At 43.3% G+C, this 21,745-nt stretch overlaps 1 protein-coding gene across 4 annotated transcripts in view; it reads right to left on the minus strand.

The window, feature by feature from the left end:
• LOC135219377 (DNA repair protein RAD51 homolog 3-like) overlaps positions 1-21,745 on the minus strand; it is a 247,163-nt gene that overhangs the window by 110,024 nt on the left and 115,394 nt on the right. For 3 of the 4 annotated variants that reach the window (XM_064256100.1, XM_064256101.1, XM_064256099.1), the window contains exons 5-6: positions 12,942-13,048; positions 7,086-7,214 (exon numbers count right to left, since the gene is read on the minus strand). In XM_064256100.1, coding sequence (XP_064112170.1) covers positions 7,086-7,214; positions 12,942-13,048 — 236 coding nt within the window. The remainder of the gene's footprint in view (positions 1-7,085; positions 7,215-12,941; positions 13,049-21,745) is intronic. The other variant, XM_064256102.1, reaches the window with a different exon arrangement.

Raw genomic sequence — 21,745 nt, forward strand, 5'->3', positions numbered from 1 at the left:
ATAAAGTGCTTAAGGAGAAGCTTCCGGTGATGTGGAGGGCTAATGCGAAAGACTGGGTAACGAGACTTTTGTTCACCAAGTGGGTAAATCTGTGTTTCGGCCCGACAGTGAAGAAATTCTTGGTAGAGAAGTGCCTCCCTCTGAAATGTCTGCTGGTGTTGGACAATGCCCCTGCCCACCCTCCTGGCCTTGAGGAAGATATCCTAGCGGAGTATTCCTTCATCAAGGTTCTTTATCTTCCGCCTAACACCACCCCTCTCCTCCAGCCCATGGACCAGCAAGAGATATGGAACTTTAAGAAGCTGTATATGAAACATCTTTTCAAGAGATGTTTCGACATCAGCGATACCATAAACATCACCTTGCGTAAATTTTGGAAGGAGCATTTCGATGTTGTGATATGCATCCGACTCATTGACCAAGCTTGGCAGGAGGTTTCGAGGCGAAACTTGAATTCCTCGTGGAGGAAACTCTGGACTGATGCGTATCCGCTTGAGACTTCAAGGGATTCGACGTGGGCGAAGCTGGTGCTGCAGATTCAGAAACAGTTGATGATCCTGAAACTGTTTTGCAACCAGATCTTGACGAGATCGTTGCACTCGGCAAGTCCATGGGGCTGGTCGTCGACGAGGACGACATCAACGACCTTCTCGAGGAGCACCAAGAGGAGCTTACGACGGGTGACCTGAAGGAGTTGGAGGCCATGCAACATAACGTCGTTCAAGAGGAGTTCTCTAGCAGCGGCGAGGAGGAGGACGACGACCCTATGACAACGGCAGAAATTAAGGATGTTCTAGCTGCTTTTCATAAAGTGCAATCATTTGTAGAAAAAAGACACCCCGAAAAGGCTCACACAGGTCGTACGCTTGCGCAGTTCGATGACGTTTGCCTGAGTCGTTTCAGGAACATTGTGAAAAGTAGGCAGAAGCAGTCTTCCTTGGATAGTTATTTTTTAAAGAGGCCTTTAGTAGCAGGAGTAAGCAAAAAGGAAGAACCAAGTGATACTAAAAAACAGTTGAAAGTGGTGATGAAGTTGAAAGTGGTGATGAAGTTGAAAGTGGTGATGAAGTTGAAATTTTGTAAAAAAAAAAAAAAAAAAAAAATAATAATAAAAAAAAAAGTACGTACAGTATAAAAAAGTAAAAAAAAAAAAATTTGAAAATAAAAAAATGTGTTTAATGTGTTTTCGTAAAGTTAAGTATACGTACGTACGTATCTGCCGTTTGTCCTCCTCCTCTGTCGCCACTTTCGGAAATAGCCTCACTCGAAAGGTAAGCTTCCACATTTTACTACATACGTACAGTATTTCTTGTATACCATGTACACTAATGCACTTTATTTACAGGTAATTAGCAGTACAGTGGTACCTCGAGATACGAAATTAATCCGTTCCGAGGCGGCCTTCGTATAACGAGTTTTTCGTATCTTGGAAACACTTTTACATGTAAAATGGCTAATCCGTTCCAAGCCCTCCAAAAACACCCCATTAAATTTCATAATAAAGCTAAATTGACCTATAAACAATGAAATACTACACAATTTGGACCATTCAATACCTAATTAAGAATAAAATCCAAAACCTGTAATAAAGTGTATATTAGTGTACAAGAAATATTATTACTGTAACATAAAATTTGGAAGCTTACCTTTCGAGTGAGGCTATCTCCGATAGTGGCGGCAGAGGAGGAGGAGGACAAATGGCAGATAACACACGTACGTACGTACACTTAACTTTACGAAAACACATAAAAATTTAATGGACCATAAAACTAAAATTTACGAAACACCTTAACAAACTGTAACATAACTTACAAAAATCTAGAAATTACGTAAATTTTTTTTTTTCTTTTTTTCTTTTTTTTGTACTTTTACGTAGGCTTTTTTTTTTTTTTTTTACAGAATTTCAACTTCATCACCGCTTTCAATGTTCTGTTTTTCATCACTTGGTTCTTCCATTTTGCTTTCAACTTTCTGTTTTTATCACTTGGTTCTTCCTTTTTGCTTACTCCTGCTAAGTGCTGAAGGCCCTCTTTAAAAAATAAAGATCCAAGGAAGATTGCTTCTGCCTACTTTTCACAATGTTCCTGAAACGACTCAAGCAAACGTCATCAAACTGCGCAAGCATACGACCTGTGTGAGCCTTTTCGGGGTGTCTTTTTTCGATAAACAATTGCACTTTATGAAAACCGCCTAGAATATCCTTAATTTCTGCCGTTGTCATAGGCTCCTCCTCCTCTTCCTCGCCGCTGCTAGAGAACTCCTCTTGAACGACGTTAAGGGGGCCGGCCGGCTAATGCCCTTTTTTAAGGACAGGACTTTGATATTCATACCACTTAATAAGGTGACTTGGGACATCTCCAAACCGCATATGATTTTCGCCTCTGACCTTCGGTTTTGTGACACCAGAGCGATTTACCCCGAAAATAACCAATTTTCAAATTCTATCTCCTCCCTTGATATTTAATATTAAGACCTGGGATTACTACCATATATAGACCTGATGTAGACCTCCAATCGAATGGAGAGTTTTTTTTTTCTAAAAGTCATTTTTTTGCAAGATATGAATTTTTCAATATGGTAAAAAAATAAACCCTATAAATCAGGAGAAAAAAATTTATAAAAAAGATACGAAACAAAAATTGGAAAAAAGGGCTCTATTTGATTGTTCTATAATGTCTTTCTGAGTCATATACCAAATTCCAATGTTATAGCTTTAAAACTAAGTGAGAAGATAGATTTTGAAGGTCAATAAGTATAGTTTTGAGATACGGGCGTTCAAAGTTTTCCTTCGTATTTCTATAAAGACAATGTTAATAAATAATGATTATTATGAATGTATATTTCTTTTTTGTGTATTAATAAACAAAAACTATTTGATTTATCATAATTTACTCATAAATGATGATCCCTTTGCTCATATATCGCAGCCTGGGGCACTGCTTGAGGCAAGATGGGGCACTCCTTCCTACGCAATTCTCTCTCTCCCCTTCACTAACTCGGCTTATTACAGTGAATTTTCTTCTTCTGTATGTTAGCGAGATGTTTTCCTTGTATTTTCCTCTTTGGCATGATGAAATTCTTGCCCGGAACAAAGGTAAACAAACGTAAATGCAAGAGAATGCCAAGAGGTGAAACTCGAAGGCGTACTCTTTTTTTACAAAGACAATTTAATAAATCTTGATTATAATGAATTTCATATTCCATTTTGGGTTTTAAAACACCAAAACTTTGTTATTTATCATAAATGAAGATCTCTTTGCTCAAAGATTGTAGCCTTGGTAGTAGGTACACAGTGTGACGTGTGCTGTCAAGCAACCCTCCCCTCTCTTTTCACTAACTACGCATATATTATGATATTCTGTAATAATACTTGAGCGATTTTTCTTCGTCTGTATGTTAGCGAGATGTTTTCCTTGTCTTTTCCTCATTGGCATGATGAAATTCTTGCCGAAACATACATAAACATACGTAAACGCAGGCGTATGTCAGAGGTGAAATGGAACGTGTATTCTACTCAAAGTCTGTGATCACACTAAATGGACTACTTGAAGTTGGTAGCTGAGCCTGGTCTCCTTCTAGACTCGGGGAATGTCTACAGATGCCATTTCCCCAATTTCTTTGACAATAATTATCAAAATTTACGATAATAGAGGAAATATTGCATTTTCTTGTACGGATCAATGTTTTAGGCTTATTGAGTTACGTTAACTAATTACCCTGTAACTACGTAAGTAAGAGGAATTTTGACGAAATATTTCGTATACGTATTCTCAATTGCCATATGAAGCTCCATGAATTTTTTCATGACTTTGCATTTTTCGCCCTATACCTCCATATATAGGGGTTCCGGCCGGCCCCCTTAAGTTGCATGGCCTCCAACTCCTTCAGGTCATCCGTCGTAAGCTCCTCTTGGTGCTCCTCGAGAAGGTCGTTGATGTCGTCCTCGTCGACGACCAGCCCCATGGACTTGCCGAGTGCAACGATCTCGTCAAGATCTGGTTCCAAAACAGTTTCGGGATCATCAACTGTTTCTGACTCTGCAGCACCAGCTTCGCCCACGTCGAATCCCTCGAAGTCTCTGGCGGATACGGCATCAGGCCAGAGTTTCCTCCACGAGGAATTCAAGGTTCGCCTCGAAACCTCCTGCCAAGCTAGGTCAATGAGTTGGATGCAAATGACGATGTCGAAATGCTCCTTCCAAAATTGACGCAAGGTGAGGTTTGTGGTATCGGTGATGTCGAAACATCTCTTGAAAAGATGTTTCGTGTACAGCTTCTTAAAGTTCGCTATCACTTGCTGGTCCATGGGCTGGAGGAGAGGGGTGGTGTTGGGCGGAAGAAAAAGAATCTTAACGAAGGAATACTCCGCTAGGATATCTTCCTCAAGGCCAGAAGGGTGGGCAGGGGCATTGTCCAACACCAGCAGACATTTCAGGGGGAGGCGTTCTCTTGCAAAAAACTCTTCACAGTCGGGCCGAAACACAGATTTTACCCACTCGGTGAACAAAAGCCTCGTTACCCAGGCTTTTGCATTCAGCCCTCCACATCACTGGAAGCTTCTTCCTTCAACACTTTGGGGGTGGGCCTTGAAGGCTCGAGGAGTCTCTGAGTGGATACACCAGTAGGGGTCCGTTCACCTTGGCAATCCCCCACTGCGTTTCCGAACAAACAAAGTGGCGAGCGTAAGCCTGTCTTTCATAGGCTTATGCCCGGGTAGCTTCTTCTCTTCCTCCGTGATGTACGTCCGACGAGGCATTTTTTCCAAAAAAGGCCAGTCTCATCACAGTTGAAGACTTGCTGGAAGAAACTGTAGCCTTTCCTTGGTTCATCATCTCGTTCGAAAGTCTTCTTAAATGCTTCGGCCGCTTTCGTGTCCGAGCTGGCAGCCTCCCCATGACGCACCACTGAATGGATGCCAGTCCGTTTACGGAATTTCTCGAACCAGCCATGTGAAGCTTTGAACTCTGGGGTTGGCGTTGAAGTCCCTTCCCCTCCCTCGTCTTCCTTCCCGCCTGCGCAATCAAATCGCTGAAAATAGCACTGGCCTTGTGAGCGATTGCCGTCTCCGTTACTGTATCGCCAGCGATTTCTTTGTCTTTTATCCAGATGAGGAGCAGCTGTTCCATCTCGTCGTGCACATGGCTCCTCTTGCTGGACAAAATAGTGATGCCCTTCGATGGTGTAGTTGCTTTGATGGCATCCTTCTGTTTAAGGATGGTGCCTATTGTCGAGAATTACGGCCGTATTCCTTTGCGATCACACTCAATCGCATACCAGCTTCGTACTTCTTTATGATCTCCATCTTTGTCTCCAAAGAGAGCATGCGCTTCTTTCCGTGAATTTCAACTTTCTTGGGACCCATGACTACGTTAATTTACGTAAAGTTACACAATATACAGTCTTCGCACAACACGATAATATGTACTGCAACGAAATCACTAACGAATTTACGTTACTAAACGAAATCGTTGGAGCGAACGAATGCCGATTGCGTACGGTAAAGTTTCGGGTGCGGAGTGGCCGAGCTAAGGGACGGCAACACGTACGTATAGAAGATGCATGATGGGAGGGATGCTGTCCAATCAGAGAGAAGGATCTCATGGCTTGGCTAGCATCAGGAACCAATGGGAGAGCAGGAGGATGGTGGCGAGTCTACTATAACTAAGATGGCGGCGTGCGGCGCAAGTTTCAAAATTGTTATCGGGCGAATCTCGGACTTTCAGAAACCTTTCGTATCTTGAAAACTTTTCGTATGTAGAGCAGTAAAATTTTTCCCATTGGCTTTCGTAACTTGGATTTTTCGTAAGTTGAGCCTTTCGTATCTCGAGATACTACTGAACGTTATTAAGCTAGGTATTGAATAGTCCAAATTGTGGTAGTATTTCATTGTTTATAGGTCAATTTAGCTTTATTATTAAATTTACTGGGGTGTTTTTGGAGGGATTGGAACGGATTAGCCATTTTACATGTAAAATGCGGTCCACGGTACGAAAAACTCATGATATGAAGGGCGCCTCGGAACGGATTAACTTTGTATCTCGAGGTACCACTGTATGACATTTGCATATTTATCTGTTATCCGTGTGAAAACAACAGTAAAATTTGTTCTTTCATGCCAGTATTTTTTGTTAAAATACTTTTTTCTCCACCATTATTTGTGGTAGAGTTGCATCCACGTTGCTGATGCACGATAATTCAAAGTTATTAGCAGTGTGAACATTTTGTTTTCTCAGCTTCAGCTACATCTGCAGCTTAACTTTAGTAGTATATCTCCTTGCCAATATTTTCTCCATACCAAGTAAAGGTATAATGCAAAAATATTTAAGTCCTATTCGACTTAACATCATTTGTAACATAATTATGGTAATTTTTTACTATCGTACGATGGCTGATATACAAGAAAAATATTGTTATCAGATTCTGTTCGGTTGTTGTAGAATAACAACTGTTATCGTTCAGTTGTTTATGACTGCGACGTTTAAGCAATGATTATAACGATACTAACGATACTTTTGTCATTCTCATTTCCTTTTTTTAGCTGATTTAACTAGAAGATATGATAGTAAATAAAGAAATGGAAGAAATGTTAGCAGTCTGAAAAAGGTCTCTCTCTCTCTCTCTCTCTCTCTCTCTCTCTCTCTCTCTCTCTCTCTCTCTCTCTCATACTAAACCAAGATTTACCAGTAAGTTCATTGAATCTGACATTAGAAATTTGTATTACTACCAGGCAGAACATAGTAAATGATTAAGCAAAGGAAATTCCACATTTTCATTAGAGTTATTATATATTAGGGCAAAATATTTGACCATGACACTGTCTAAGGCATCATGAACAAGTCTAGGGCACTGTAAGGTGGATTGTGACACCTGTAGACTTTTGAATTTTGGTTAGAGGTGAATTTTGCTTAGCGTCAGGCCCCCTGGAACGGAACCCCTACTGTTAACTGGGGGCTGCCTGTAATTACACTGCTGAATCCCAAATTGACCCAGAGGTGGGATATGGATATTTGTACCCTTAACATTATAAATGATAGTGAAGAGAGTATAGAAAGTATATGCATAGCAACAATGCTTGTAGTTCTTTACCTGAAAAGAGAGCTGCTACAAGTAGATACTGCCTCTGGTTGGCACTCCAACTTATCCATGTAGGGTAAGGTGTGGCTAATTGGCCAGACTCACCTCTACAACACTGGGACTTTGTAGCAAAAGATGAACCTGGTGACAACAAAGTATAAAAAAGAAGTCAGTTGCCCCTGCCCTGGGTATGTAGCTGGCTAACAATTAACACTACCCACCATAAAATAAGACTGGAGGGCACTCCAAACACCAAGTACCCCAGGCTCCCCTTGAACTCAACACCTGAAATCAAGGTGAAAAGACATTTAGAAAGAAATGCTTCCTACGCTTCCTCCCCAACACCTTGCCAGCTGCATATAACTGCCCTAGAGCACAACAATTTTCAAAGCTCACTTCTACATCTTTTAAGTAATGGATAGCAAAGACTGACCTACACTTCCAGTGTGAAGCTTGTAAAATCGAAGAAATGGACACATTGTGTCTAAAGGATAACGATGTGGCAACCGAACTGATTTCATGAGCTTTGGCTCTCACTAATTTTAAATCCTCATTGCCAATTTGAGCACTGGCTTCCTAATCAGATCCTTTAGAAGAAACATGAGTCCATTCCTAGACATAGTATGGGATGGGCTCTTGACTGAGCACCACAAATCATTTGAGGGGACCTTGAATCTTCTCAGTTCTATCCAGATAATATCATAGAGCCCTTACCGCGCACAGAGTGCTCTCCTCTTCCTCTGGGCCTAATATTTTCAAGATACCTATTATTTGTCTGTGGCTAAAGCCATTGGGAAGGAAGTTTTCCCTAGTAAGGTCTCTCTCAAACTTGGAACCCACCAGCCATTCAAGGACCAAGTCTAAATTCCACGAGAATGCTCCTGAGCCTTTAGACTTTGTAGTGTCAAAAGACCTTATGAGGTCTGAGAGGTTTTGGTTGTTCGAGATGTCCACTCCTGTATGAAAAAACACTGAGCTTAACATAGCCCCATATCCTCTTACTCTAGATTTCCTTAAATATATGCCTGTTTCTAAATTAGAGAGACTGCAGTCTACCAGTAAATACAATTTCTGGCATCAACAATTTCTACACTATTGACGTGTCTCATAATATGTAGTCATTGTAAACCTTGCTCCTTGCTCAGTCCACTTGTGTTGTAGCATTTTCATTCTGCCTCACAAAAGATTGTAAACAAATAAGTAGAGGCAAATATATTATACTATAATACACAAAACATGAAATACATCCATATCTGTTAGACTGCAAAGAAACCTACATTTCTAAAAACAAAAGGACCAGGAAACAGCAATAAAGGGATTTTGACGGAGGAAAAATCTATTTCTGGGCGAGAGACCTGTGCCGCCCAGTGAAATGCTCCTTATAGCATCATTTCTGAGGTATATAACTGCTATATATTACCAGAGAAAAAGTTGCATTGGAATGCTAGGAATGAACCCAGCTCGCTCACCCATATAGGGTGTCGGTATAGTAACTGGGGCGTGAAAAACCACTGTCAAGAGGTCTCGTACCAATTAGATCTCTCCTCTCCCTAAATCCCCCGTTACTACGAGGTGCCGTTCTACATCCCACTACTGCCCGCTAATACTACTTCCACCCACGCGATCCCGCTCATTCCTCATAGCAGCCAAGCTTGGGCCAATTTCGGGTGAGGAAAGAAATGGATGGGTTCACTGGGCAGCACAGGTCTCTCGCCCAGAAATAGATTTTTCCTCCGTCAAAATCCCTTTTCTGGGCTCAACCTGTGCCGCTCCGTGCCAGAGAAATGGCCCATAGCTTGGAAGTCAACACATGAATAAGGAACTTAAATAAAATCTGAACTTAATTACACATGTTTAATAATATATGTTAATATTATTTATATGTACATATTTAGGTATCCAATCATAAATAATTCCAAAATTTTTGGAAACAAAGAGATAACAAAGCAAATAAGATGTCTAAATCTAATGCCTTAAAATCATTACATATGTATATACACTACAATGGTACATATGGTACAATCCAGGTGAAAATCGAAACTACAGTAGGGACAATAAGTAAGGCAGGTAGGAGAGAAAGTAAAGGAGAAATTATTTCTAACACTAGACCTTATCATGATGGTTCAGAATCATCAGGAGGAACCACATTCCCTGCTGCCACTGTTGCAAATTTTAGGGCTTCCAAGGATTTTAGATAGTGGCGTTTAAATACTGCTGGAGATTTCCAGCCTGTATAACTTTTTAATTCTTCGAAATTCATATGGTGAAAGTAATTTATGGATGTGGCTACTGCTCGTATACCATGAACGTGTGGAAATGATTCTGGGTTAGCTTGTTTAATAAAATAAAGAATCTGTTGTCTGATTCCTATCAGGGAAATGGTTCCTCCATTTTCTCTAATAAATAAGGGCCCTGAAGACTTTTTGGAGGTTCTATTCAAATAGGCTTTCAGAGTGTTTATTGGACACAAGGACGGATCCTGTGGAAGAGGGACCTTCTACGGAGACCATCTGTTCTGTGGATCCTCATTCTTGGCTAAAAATCTTTTGCCTGGAGAAATTAATATTTCTCTCGACGTGAGGAAATCAATATGACCTGGTTCTCTAGATAAAGCTGAAAGTTCAGATATTCTAGCACCAGATGCCAGACTTACTAAGAACAATGTCTTCCTGAGGAGTGATATATAAGTACATGAATCATTATCAGTCTCGGAAGCTAGCTTAAGGACATCATTCAGAAACCAGAAGACTGTGTGAGGACGAGTTGCTGGTTTCAATCTGGCACAAGCTCTCGGGATAGACGAAAAATATGAATCTGTAAGATTAATATTAAACCCAATCTGAAAAATCTTTTTTAAAGCAGATTTAATTGTTGTAATTGTATTGGCAGCTAGGCCTGATTCAAACAGAGTCCTGAAAAAGGTTACTGCTAGATTCATAGTCATTGTACTAGCCTTTGAGTCTCTTAAAAACTTTGCAAGTTTTCTTACAGCTGAGTCATACTGATGAAGAGTAGATTCTCTTTGGTCTGATTCCAAAAACAAGGTATTCTGAGGATCAATTTCAGCATCTTTTTGTGCTGCAAATTTCATAAAGTCCATAAAGTTAGGGCACTCTGAATTCTTGAGGAAGCTAACACACTGTGAGTTTGTACTACTTGTGTTAGCCTCAGTTTGGGAATCCGCCAAGGACGGAGTCCCAGTTCCACCAGGAGAGGAAACCAAATGCTCTTGGGCCAATTGGGGGCCAATAGAGCCACCCGGTCCTTGAAAGTCCTGAGTTTGTCTAGCACTTTCATTAGCATGTTTATTGGCGGGAATAGGTAAATTCTCTTCCAAGAGTTCCAATCTAGTGACATGGCGTCCGTAGCATAGGCCCGAGGGTCCAGGTTGGGGGCTACATAACACTCTAGTTTGTGATTGGACTCCGTGGCAAACAGGTCTACTTGGAGACCCGGGACCTGTTGGGAAATCCATTTGAACGACTTCAAGTCCAGTGACCACTCCGACTCCAGCGGAGTTGTCCTTGAAAGTGCGTCTGCTACTACATTTCATATTCCTGCCAGGTGAACAGCTGACAGGTGCCAACGGTTCCTTGTTGCCATGGAAAATATAGCTATCATTACATGGTTTATGTGACTCGATTTGGAACTACAATGGACTATAACTTTGTTGTCCAGCACTAATCTGATATGTTGCTTTCTTGCTGGGGCAACTTTCTTTAGGGTCAAGAATACTGCCATGGCCTCTAAGACATTGATGTGTAGTTGGTGAAACGTTACCGACCACAACCCCTGGACTTTTTAGTACTGGGAGTAACCTCCCCAGCCGGTTAGAGAAGCGTCTGTATGGATTACAAGTGCTGGTGGTGGAAATTGTAACGGAATGGATTTTGCCAGATTCTTGACTTTTGTCCATGGCTGAAGTCTTTTCCTCAAAATTGGTGGGATTCGTGCCATTTTGTCTCGGTTTTTCTTGTTTGCTTTGGACCGCCACACTCGATTTATGTCTTTCAGTCTGGCCTTTAGTAATGTGTCTGTTACTGAGGCAAACTGGAGTGCACCTAAGATACTTTCTTGTTTTCTCCTGGACGTTAGTTTGTCCTTGAGAAAACTCCTTGTATTTCTTGCTATCTCTTTCCTCTTTTTTGAAGGGATAGAAAGTCTATGTGTGTTCAGGTTCCACTGTAACCTTAACCACTGGAAACATGCAGACGGAATCAGGCGGGACTTCTTGAAATTGATTTGGAAGCCTATATATTGTAGAAATCTCATTACTTCGTTTGTCGCCTTGAGGCATTGTTCTACATTGTTTGCCCAGATAAGCCAATCGTCTAGGTAAGCTATCACTTATATCCCTTGAGTTCTCAACTCTTGGATTACTGTTTCCGCCAGTTTTGTAAATATCCTGGGTGCTATATTGAGTCCGAATGGCATTACTTTGAATGCATATGCTTGATTGCCTAGCTTGAACCCTAGGAACGGACGAAAATGCCTTGCTATCGGAACGTGATAGTAAGCATCTGTAAGATCTATAGAGGTGGTGACGGCCCCATGGGGAAGTAAGGTCCGCACCTGCGAGATGGTCAGCATATGGAACTTGTCGCATTGAATGTATGTATTCAGATAAGACAGATCTAAAATTACCCTTAGCTTGTTTGAGTCTTTCTTTGGAACGCTGAACAAGCGACCTTGAAATTTCAAACATTTTACCTCTTTTATTGCATTCTTTTGTAAAAGTTCTTTTGCATATAGAACTAGGTCTGCCGCTGGAGTCTGATGAAAACTGGTTGGTGGAGGGGACCCTTCTATCCAACTCCACCCCAGACCCTTGGAAATTATGCTGTGTGCCCATTTGCTGAATATCCAACGGCTTCGAAAGAGGTACAGCCTTCCCCCTACCTGACGTAGTCCGCCGCGGCTTTCGAGTTGGAACTTGCTGCTTCCCCATGCCTCACAACCAAGTGTATCCCAGTCCGTTTTTTGAAATTGTCGAACCAGCCACGACTGGCTTTGAAGGTTTCCGGTGGCGTCAAAGTCTCCCCTCTCTCAGCTGCTTGCTTTCCTTTCAAATCATTGTAGATTCCGCTGGCCTTTTCACAGATGGTCGTCTCGGGCACACTATCTCCCGCCAACTGTTTCTCCTTTATCCATATTAAAAGAAGCCTCTCCATCTCGTCATGAATATCACTGCGCAGCTTGGAAAGGATGGTTAGTCCTTTGGAGGGCTTGGTGCTCTTTATAGCATCCTTCTGCTTGAGGATGGTACATATTGTTGATGTACTCCTCTCATATTGGCGAGCCAGCTCAGTCACTCGTACACCACTCTCATGTTTTTCAGTTATTTCATGCTTTATCTCAATTGTCATCATAAGCTTTTTCTTTTCACTACCCTTTTTTGCACTCGCTTGCTTTGGACCCATTGCTTATTCACTTAATTAATTCTGCACTGATTAATGCAAAAAACACGTAAAAAATGCAAACACTACGGCCGATGCTCGGAGATAACTTTACGTTGCGACGGAGATCCGACGGGAAAGAGAGAGCGATGCTGTTTTCATGAGCAGCCTCTCGCACACTCGGCCGCCTAGCGGCTGCATCGGGAACCGTCTCGTATCCTCGTATCTCAAATTTGTCTCGTATCTCGGGGCAAAAATTTGCTTGAAACTTTTCTCGTATCTCAAATTTCTCGTATGTTGGGACACTCGTATGTCAAGGTATTATTGTATACTAAAATGAATACGTAAATCACTGAAATAATTAATTTTCTAACAAAAGTTTTATGCCTAAATGTTTCATTCTATTCTATTTGTATCTAATTAGTATTTCAAATGTTTTCGTTAATAAAACCAATGCAATCTTTATCATTACCTTTCAGCCTTTGAGCTGAGAAGCTTCCCTCAGTGTCTATATAAACAACTTCACCATCCACACCCGAGATGCTGGTTGGTAGCTGAGCTCCAATGCAAACCTGAAGGCTGGAAATTATACTCAATTATAAAAAGGAATTTCTTTTATAAGAAATTCTGATCTATTAGGAATCTGATTAGGTAGGTATATGATGGGATTTGAGTTCAACAATAAAAATGTTACAAAATGTATGACTAAACAATTCAAATAGTCCCAAGGTAGCTAGCTAGTGGGCAAGAAAGGGGGACCTTTATGGTTAAACCTTGCCATTGGTTCTAGGTGCAATCTTGATGGACTGACAACCCTTAAGGCATGGTGTATACTCAGTTTGGTCTCTCAGGTCAGTTGCCTAAGCTTAAGGTAGCAATATACTCCTCTTCCCTTTGTAAAGGGCCCATGGACAAAGAGAACCCATCATGGATGAATTTGACATTTTTCATATTATAATTATGAATCCTCAACCTTCAACCTCTGATGGCCCTAAACTCTCACTTTGGATTCTTCCAGTCAAGTAAAAAGAAATGAAAAAAAAGAAATTATACATTAAAACATGGAAATAAAAACAAAGAGAAAAAATTGAAACGGATCTAACCTTGAATCATTTCAATCATTTGTTTGAAAATGAGAATTGCTCAAAGTTCTTATTAGTATATGTACAAAAATGTGCAAACTGACACCTATAATAAGCAGAAGCAATAAAATTTAGAAGAGAAGACCTTTTGCTTAAAATTAAAAATGTGAGTCAGGATAGAGAAGTAAGACCTAACCCTTACAAAGCAAAAATTACGTGGGATGGACATAAAGAAAATGCCATAGGAACTCCAGATGCATAAACTGTAGAACAAATGATAACAAAAGAATACTACCTCTAAAGTTGGAATGTGTATAAGTTAAACTGGAACTGAAAGTAAGAGGGTTTAATGATTCTACAAAAAACCTATGCATAAAACTAAAACCCAAAAAAGTAACCAAAATAAAAATAATCACATAACAGATAAAAATGATATTGTTAGTATACAATAAAGTTTTGTACATACTTACCTGGCAGATATATACTTAGCTTAGGTCTCTGACGTCACGACAGAAAATCAAAAACTCGCGGCACACGCTACAGGTAGGTCAGGTGATCTACCTTACCCGCCGCTGGGAGGCGGGTGTGAAGAACCAGTCCCCCTTTCTTGTCAGGGTTATTTTCTTCCACCTGTCTCCTGAGGGAGGCTGGGTGGGTCCATCAATCGTATATATCTGCCAGGTAAGTATGTACAAAACTTTATTGTATACTAACAATATCATTTCTGGGCTCAGTTTGTGTCGCTGCGCGAAATATCCTTTAATCCATAATTTCTAAGGTAAATGTACTAACACATACCAGAGAATAAATAAAATAAAGAAAAGGTCAGTACCACTGACTCGCTCACCCTCCAAGAGGGTGTCGGTATGAACACTATGGCGAGTGAGACCACTACCACGAACCACTTGCCAATAGAAATCTCCTACAACAAAACCCCCACAAGAGGGGAGCCGACCCACAGAGTGGGCAGCAACTACTACTACTCCATCCCATGCTGCCGACTGCTGCGCCTCTGGTGGCCATCCTTTTCAGTTAGCGCACCGCGTACACACGTGCCCTTTTTTGCTCTGTGTTTTTTGTGCCCCTACCTTGGATTTACTAATTATGGAGCGTGCAGCCATCGCAGCAGCTAAGTTAAGTAATCAGTTATTATTGCTATTGGGTTTTTTCCGGCCTTGAGTCAGTATTTGCCGTTTTTTAGGTATAAATACTGGCTCTTGGTCGGAAGCGTGGCAGCATGGTTCTGCCTCGTGGCGGGTTCGTTCTGGGTCTTCCATACCTAGAACCTTCCCTTATTACCTTACGCTCTATTGTTAGTTATCTATTTATGTTAGGGGTCCAGCCTACTGGGTTTATGTCATGCATGCATGTCTTCTTTACCTTGCGTAGGCATCCTCCATCCAGACCCTAGCCACGGCTCTTAGTATCGGCCCCGGCTAGCTTTGAGTGGTAGACTTTCTTTCGGGTTAGTCGTACACTCCTGGATTTTTTCTCCTACTGATTTATTTTCTTTCTTTACGTTACGTAATTTTTGATTATTTTATATTTTAGATTAGCTTACGGCGTCTGGCATATTACGTAGCCTAGGTTCCGTATCTCATTGGTCTCCACCATTTATTGCTTCCGCTCATCAGTTCGGTTGCTTCTGTATAGCATCTCACTGATTAGTTGGTTGCTTTAACCTAGGCTATGTTGTTCATTGTATTCGCATGTTACCGCTCCGTGGTCACCATGTGATCACGGAGCAGCCAGGCGCCTGTCCAGTCCCCTTACCCTCCTCCCGCTCTTCCATAGGGCCGGGGGGGGGGGTAGGTCTGTCCTCGCTCGCTCCACATACCCGTGCCTGCCCCCCTCTCTCCCTAGGCGGAGGGAGTAGGGGGGCTGGACAGACCAGGACTGACGTGACCGTTCTCTTGCTTCACGGCGCGCTCGGATGACTAAGGGGGGGACTGGCCTTCCCCCCCCGTCGTTACTCCGTCGCTCCGTTGTTAGCTCGAGCCTGTTTCGCCCTCTCGCTCTTTCCCGGCTTACTGGTCCTCTTTATTTTACCGGAGCTCCGGCATTCACGTGGAGAGTTGCTAGTTCACCCTTGCGGGCGGACTGCAGGCGTACAGTTGGTCTTTCCTAACCATCCCGTCTCGCTGATACCGCGACACGAACACCGCCGCGCACCGGATTTATTCCGGTACGTTCTAGGGCTTTAGGTTTAAGTGTTTAGTATTTAATTTAAACTATAGTAAGTTTAATTTAAGCTAGCTTAAGCCGAATCCCTCCGTTACCTACGTTATCACACCGGACCTCTCCGGGGTTCTAGCCTATTCAGGCGGTAAGGGAGGGGTTATGCCCAAAATTTTTTCGCGCTCCGGCATGCAGCGGAGTTCTTTTAGCCTACTAGCCTGTAAGTGATGTCTTTTACGATGCTCATGTATCTTTTCACTTACAGACCACCAACTGTGAGCATCCAGGATGCAATGCCATGCTCCAGGACCCCTGTGGGCATGAAGTCTGCAGATCCCATGCTCCATGCGCGACTCCGCACGGGAATCTACAAGTTTGGTTCCACGAAACCTGCACCATTTGCTACGATCTGGTGAGCCAGCTCTTGGACGGGGTAAGTATTCCCAACTCCGTCCGCTAATCCCAACAAAGGTTGTAGTTCTTAAGTTTAATTTTAATCTCTTATTTTAAACTTAAGCTTGTTTTATATGGGATCTTGCATCCCCTATGTCTTTAGACTAAGCCTATTACTTAAGTTTTAATCTTAAGTTTAAACTTAAAACTAACGAATGCCCTCTCTTCCAGGCTCCCGCCGTTAGAGATACCGCCCTGGCAACCCTGAGGGCTTGGGTCGGCGGTTTCGGCAAGAACGCCGCCAAGGGACAGCCCTACATTCTGGAGAAGAGGTTGGCTGTCCTAATCTTCCCCGGCGGCAAGTCAACGGGTTACGTCGACCCGGCAGAGGCAGCCCCGACTATGGCGGCGATTCAGCAACAGCTCGCCGCTTCGTTGAACGAACCAGGCCAAGATATCTCGTCGGAAGTCGCGACACTTGATCTGAATATAGAGCCAATGGTAGGTGTTGACGACCTGTTGGTCGAGGTAGGTACGTACGGCCCAAGGGCTTCCCTTGGGCGCCACTGGGTCTTCTACTCCTGCTAACTCTCCAGCTTCCTTCCAAGGCTTTACGGAGCTGAGCTCCTTTATACTTCTCCTGATGCTTTCAGTACGACCTAAGGTCAAGGGACAGACGGTTGTAAAAACCCTGAGCAAGACGTCGTCGTCGTCCAAAAGGACTTCGTCGGCGTCAACATCTCGTAAGTCTCCGGCTACGAACCCCGGAGCAGAGAGGTCTAGAGCTTCTGGGTCCGGCTCCAAATCCTCAAGGAGCAGGTCCTCCAAGGAGAGACCACATACTCCGGCGGAGTCAGCCGTTTCTCCTCTCCCCTTGGTACCTGTTCAGAGTTACCCAACCACCTCCGCAGCAGCTCCGGCTTTGGATCCCAATGCTGGTCTGTTGCAGCACATGGGGGATTTGGTCGGCTCTCTTAAAAACAGTATGGAGCAGATGTTCTCCCGGTTGTCCGACAGGATCACCTCCCAGGATAACATCATCGCCGAACTTAGCCAGGCTCCTCTAGCTACTCCCCCACCCTTCGGCACAGGAATAGCTCAGCTTCCACCTCATGACTCTCTGCCTCCGTTCTCTATGAATAACCCCTGGAGGGTGGCGTCATACGCCCCCTTCCAGGACGGCCTTATTTCAATTCCGGAGTGTGGGACTCGAAAGGATGAGGACTTCGAGTTCTACCCGGAGGGTCTACAGCCACCGTTCATTGGCTACGCCAGACTCACTGACGCAGCCATGACTAGAGATGACAAGGTCCCTAAGGAGACAGTCCTCTACTCACGTGACCAGGCTCAAAGAGAATGGCTCAGGTGTTTTAGAGGACATGGATTTTTTGAACACGAAAATTCAACCTTTTAAGAGTCCCTTCACCATTTTCACGATGGAAGAGGGAACTCCGCTTCCTTTCCTTACCAAGATAGCTACGGTCACTATCCCAGCGGCCCAGAAGGGGGAGTCGTTACCACAGCTAAGGGAAGCAGACCCCACATCTCCTTTGCTCCCCTCACTTGGAGAATTGTGGGAAGATCTACCCAACACCTTTTCGGCGGGCAAACTCAAGCCAGACTGTGCTATGGATCAGTTTGGTGAGAAGCTGCCTAGACTTCCGGACAGCCTCATTCAGGCGGAGTTTGAGGCCAAGACTAGGCTAGCCAGGTCCATTAACACCATGGCCATGACGGAAGTGGCTACCATTTCTTACGGTTCTGAGCCACTCTTTAAGCTTCTCACCAAGTCTCTGACTCAAACGGTTCAGTCTGACATGTTTGAGTTCGCCACAGCCAGGACTAACTGTCGGAAGCATGTCCTCCAGGAAGCAACTATTCGTCATGAACCGAATAAGTTGCTTTCATCCAACATCTGGGGAGCAGACCTCTTCCCTGATGCAATGGTAAAGGAGGTCCAGGCGGAGGCGACAAGGCTTAACCAAAGCCTTAAGGATCGTTGGGGTCTCACTGCAAAGAGACGCCAAGACCAGGCAGCAAGGGGTAAGGCTCAGAGGAAACCCAGACGTTTCCAGCCTTATCAGAAGAAACAACAACGCTTCGCCCAGCCTGTTTCGACTGTTCCGTTGGTGCAGGCAGCCCAACCCTCTACCTCCAAGGGTCAATCACAGCCCATCTATGTGATTTCCCCCCAGCCTCAACCTTCCACCTCTTACGCTGTCTCCCCAGCCTTCAACCAAGTGTTCGAAGGCCAGGCCTTTCAGCAGTATGACGCTCGGGTAGGGGAGGCAGAGGTAAGGGATCCTTTCGTCAGAAAGGATCAGGAAGGTCCCTTAATAGGGGAAAACACTTCCGGGGAGGCCGCGGAGGTTACCAGCAGCAATGAGAACTTGAAGGTAGGAGGGAGGCTGTTTCTCTTCCGGCACCGGTGGGGATTCAGCAAATGGGCACAAAGTATTGTGTCGAAAGGCCTGGGTTGGAGTTGGGTTGCGAATCCGCCCCCATCCAGACCTTTCCTTCAACTTCCATCAATAGAATTGACGGAGTATGCGGAGGACCTCCTTCAGAAAGGAGCAGTAGCGAGAGTCAACAGATTAAAATTTCAAGGGCGCTTATTCAGCGTTCCAAAGAAAGGCTCACAAAAAAGAAGGGTAATCTTAGACTTATCCCGTTTAAACTTGGCCATTCGCTGCGACAAGTTCAAAATGCTCACCATCTCGCAGGTGCGGACCTTACTTCCCCGTGGGGCCGTCACCACCTCTATCGATCTTACAGACGCATACTATCATATCCCTATTGCAAGACACTTTCGCCCTTATCTGGGCTTCAAGATAGGAGATCAAGCGTTCTCCTTCAAGGTAGTTCCCTTCGGTCTGAACGTGGCACCCAGGGTGTTCACGAAGTTGGCAGAAGTAGTCGTCCAACAACTGAGGTCTCAGGGATTATGGTAGTAGCGTATCTCGACGATTGGTTGATTGGGCTCCAACAGTCGAGGAAGTCCGCAAAGCCACATTGAAAGTAATCCAGTTCCTGGAGTATCTAGGCTTCAAGATAAACAGGACAAAATCAAGACTCACTCCGGAGTCCAACTTTCAGTGGCTGGGCATTCAATGGAATCTTTCCTCCCATACTCTGTCGATTCCATCAGCCAAGAGAAAAGAAATAGCGAAGTCAGTAAAGCAATTTCTAGGACACAAACATGCTCAAGGAGAAGCCAGGAAAGAATCCTGGGTTCACTCCAATTTGCATCAGTGACAAACATCTTGATGAAAGCCAAACTGAAAGACCTAACCAGGATCTGGCGCTCACGAGCAAATGTCGATCCAGGGACAAGTTATCATCAGTCCCACAGATTCTACGGAATCGTCTACGCCCTGGGCAAAAGTCAAGAACCTATCAATATCGGTACCCCTTCAGTTTCCTCCTCCGGGGATTACCATCCACACGGACGCTTCATTAAGCGGCTGGGGAGGATATTCTCAGTTCAAGAAGGTTCAAGGAACCTGGTCACCCCAGTTCCGCCAGCTTCACATAAATGTACTAGAAGCAATGGCAGTGTTCTTGACTCTGAAAAGGTTACATCCGCAAAGAACTCCCACATAAAACTAGTTTTGGACAGCGCAGTGGTAGTCCATTGTGTCAAACAGGGGAGGCTCCAAGTCACGACATCTGAATCATGTCATGGTAGCCATCTTCTCCCTGGCGGACAAGTTCAGTTGGCACCTCTCCTCCACCCATATAGCTGGAGTGAGAAACGTCATAGCAGATGCTCTATCCCGATCAGTTCCTCTGGAGTCGGAATGGTCACTGGACAACAGTTCGTTCCAATGGATTCTCTGGAGGGTTCCAGGCTACAAGTGGATCTATTCGCATCCTCAAGCGAACCACAAACTCCCATGTTATGTGGCCCCCAACCTGGACCCTCTGGCCTATGCCACGGACGCCCCCTGTCCATAGATTGGAACAACTGGAAGAAGATTTATGTCTTTCCTCCAGTGAATCTTCTCCTGAAGGTACTGAACAAACTCAGGACGTTCAAGGGTCAAGTAGCTCTAGTAGCCCCAGACTGGCCGAAGAGCAATTGGTACCCTCTGATTCTGGAACTGGGTCTTCGTCCTCTTCGAATTCCCAATCCCATGGCTCTCCCAGTCAGTACAAACGAAGACTGTGTTCGCTTCCTCAGGAATTCTCAAAAACCCTAACTTTATGGACTTCATGAAGTTTGCGGCTAAAAGAGATGCGAATATTGATCCTCGAAATATTCTTTTCTTGGAATCTGATAAAAGAGATTCAACTTTGAGACAGTATGATGCTGCAGTCAAAAAAGTTAGCAACCTTCCTGAGAGAATCAGATATTAGAATCATGACAATCAATTCAGCTATATCCTTTTTCAGATCTTTATTTGAAAAAAAAGGCTTAGCAGCTAGCACTATTACGACAAACAAGTCAGCCTTGAAAAAGATTTTTCAACTCGGGTTCAACATAGACTTGACAGACTCTTACTTCTCGTCTATTCCCAAGGCTTGTGCTAGACTTAGACCTTCAGTGAGGCCTACGTCAGTATCGTGGTTCTTAAATGATGTTCTAAAGCTGGCTTCAGAAACAGATAATACGACATGTTCATTTATAATGCTCTTAAGAAAAACTCTATTTTTATTAAGCTTGGCTTCAGGAGCTAGAATTTCAGAACTGTCGGCGTTATCCAGAGATCCGAATCATATTGAATTTCTTCCACAGGGGAAGTTTCTACTTTCTCCGGAACGTATAGTTTTATAGCAAAGAATGAGGATCCTTTGATGAGGTGGGAACCGTGGAAGGTTGTACCCCTTCCACAAGATGTTTCTCTTTGTCCAGTATCGACCTTACGAGCCTTTCTGTCCAGGACATCCTCATCCTCGTAGGCGGGTCCTCTCTTTAAGAGAGAAAAGGTGGTACTTTATCTATTAAAGGTATCAGGCAACAGATCCTGTACTTTATTAAGCAAGCCAACCCTGATTCCTTCCCTAAAGCTCATGATGTCAGGGCAGTTGCCACCTCAATCAACTATTTCCAACACATGAATTTTGATGATTTAAAGAAGTATACTGGATGGAAATCGCCGACAGTATTTAAGCGTCATTACTTAAAGTCCTTGGAAGCTCTGAAATTTTCAGCAGTTGCGGCGGGTAACATAGTTTCCCCCGACTCTGCTTAATCTTAAGTAGAAGATCCAGTTCTCCTTTCTACCTATCTCACTCAACAGTTTTGTCTATACCTACCATGTTCATCTACGTTTACCTTGAGTCTTAGCTGCTCTTATGATGGTACAGTGAGTGCCCCTTATTTTTTTGCTAGGGTCACTCACAATTGATTGTATATAATGATCTCTATGATGTGGTCCCCTTATTTTTATGCTAGGGTGACACATCTACATTTACAATGGTTACGGGTTTTGTATACTAAGTCATATACATTTGTTTATTATATTATTGTCAAAGTTTGTTCTAATTCAGTTTGTTATTATAATTGCTTTATTTACTTTGTACATATTAACTATACACAGATGTTAAGTTCAACATATATTCCACGTAAGCCCTGTACATATATGTTAACTTTAAGTTAATTTTAAGGAATAATTTCTAT

Source organism: Macrobrachium nipponense, chromosome 1 (assembly GCF_015104395.2).
Source record: "Macrobrachium nipponense isolate FS-2020 chromosome 1, ASM1510439v2, whole genome shotgun sequence".
Lineage (NCBI taxonomy): Eukaryota > Metazoa > Arthropoda > Malacostraca > Decapoda > Palaemonidae > Macrobrachium > Macrobrachium nipponense.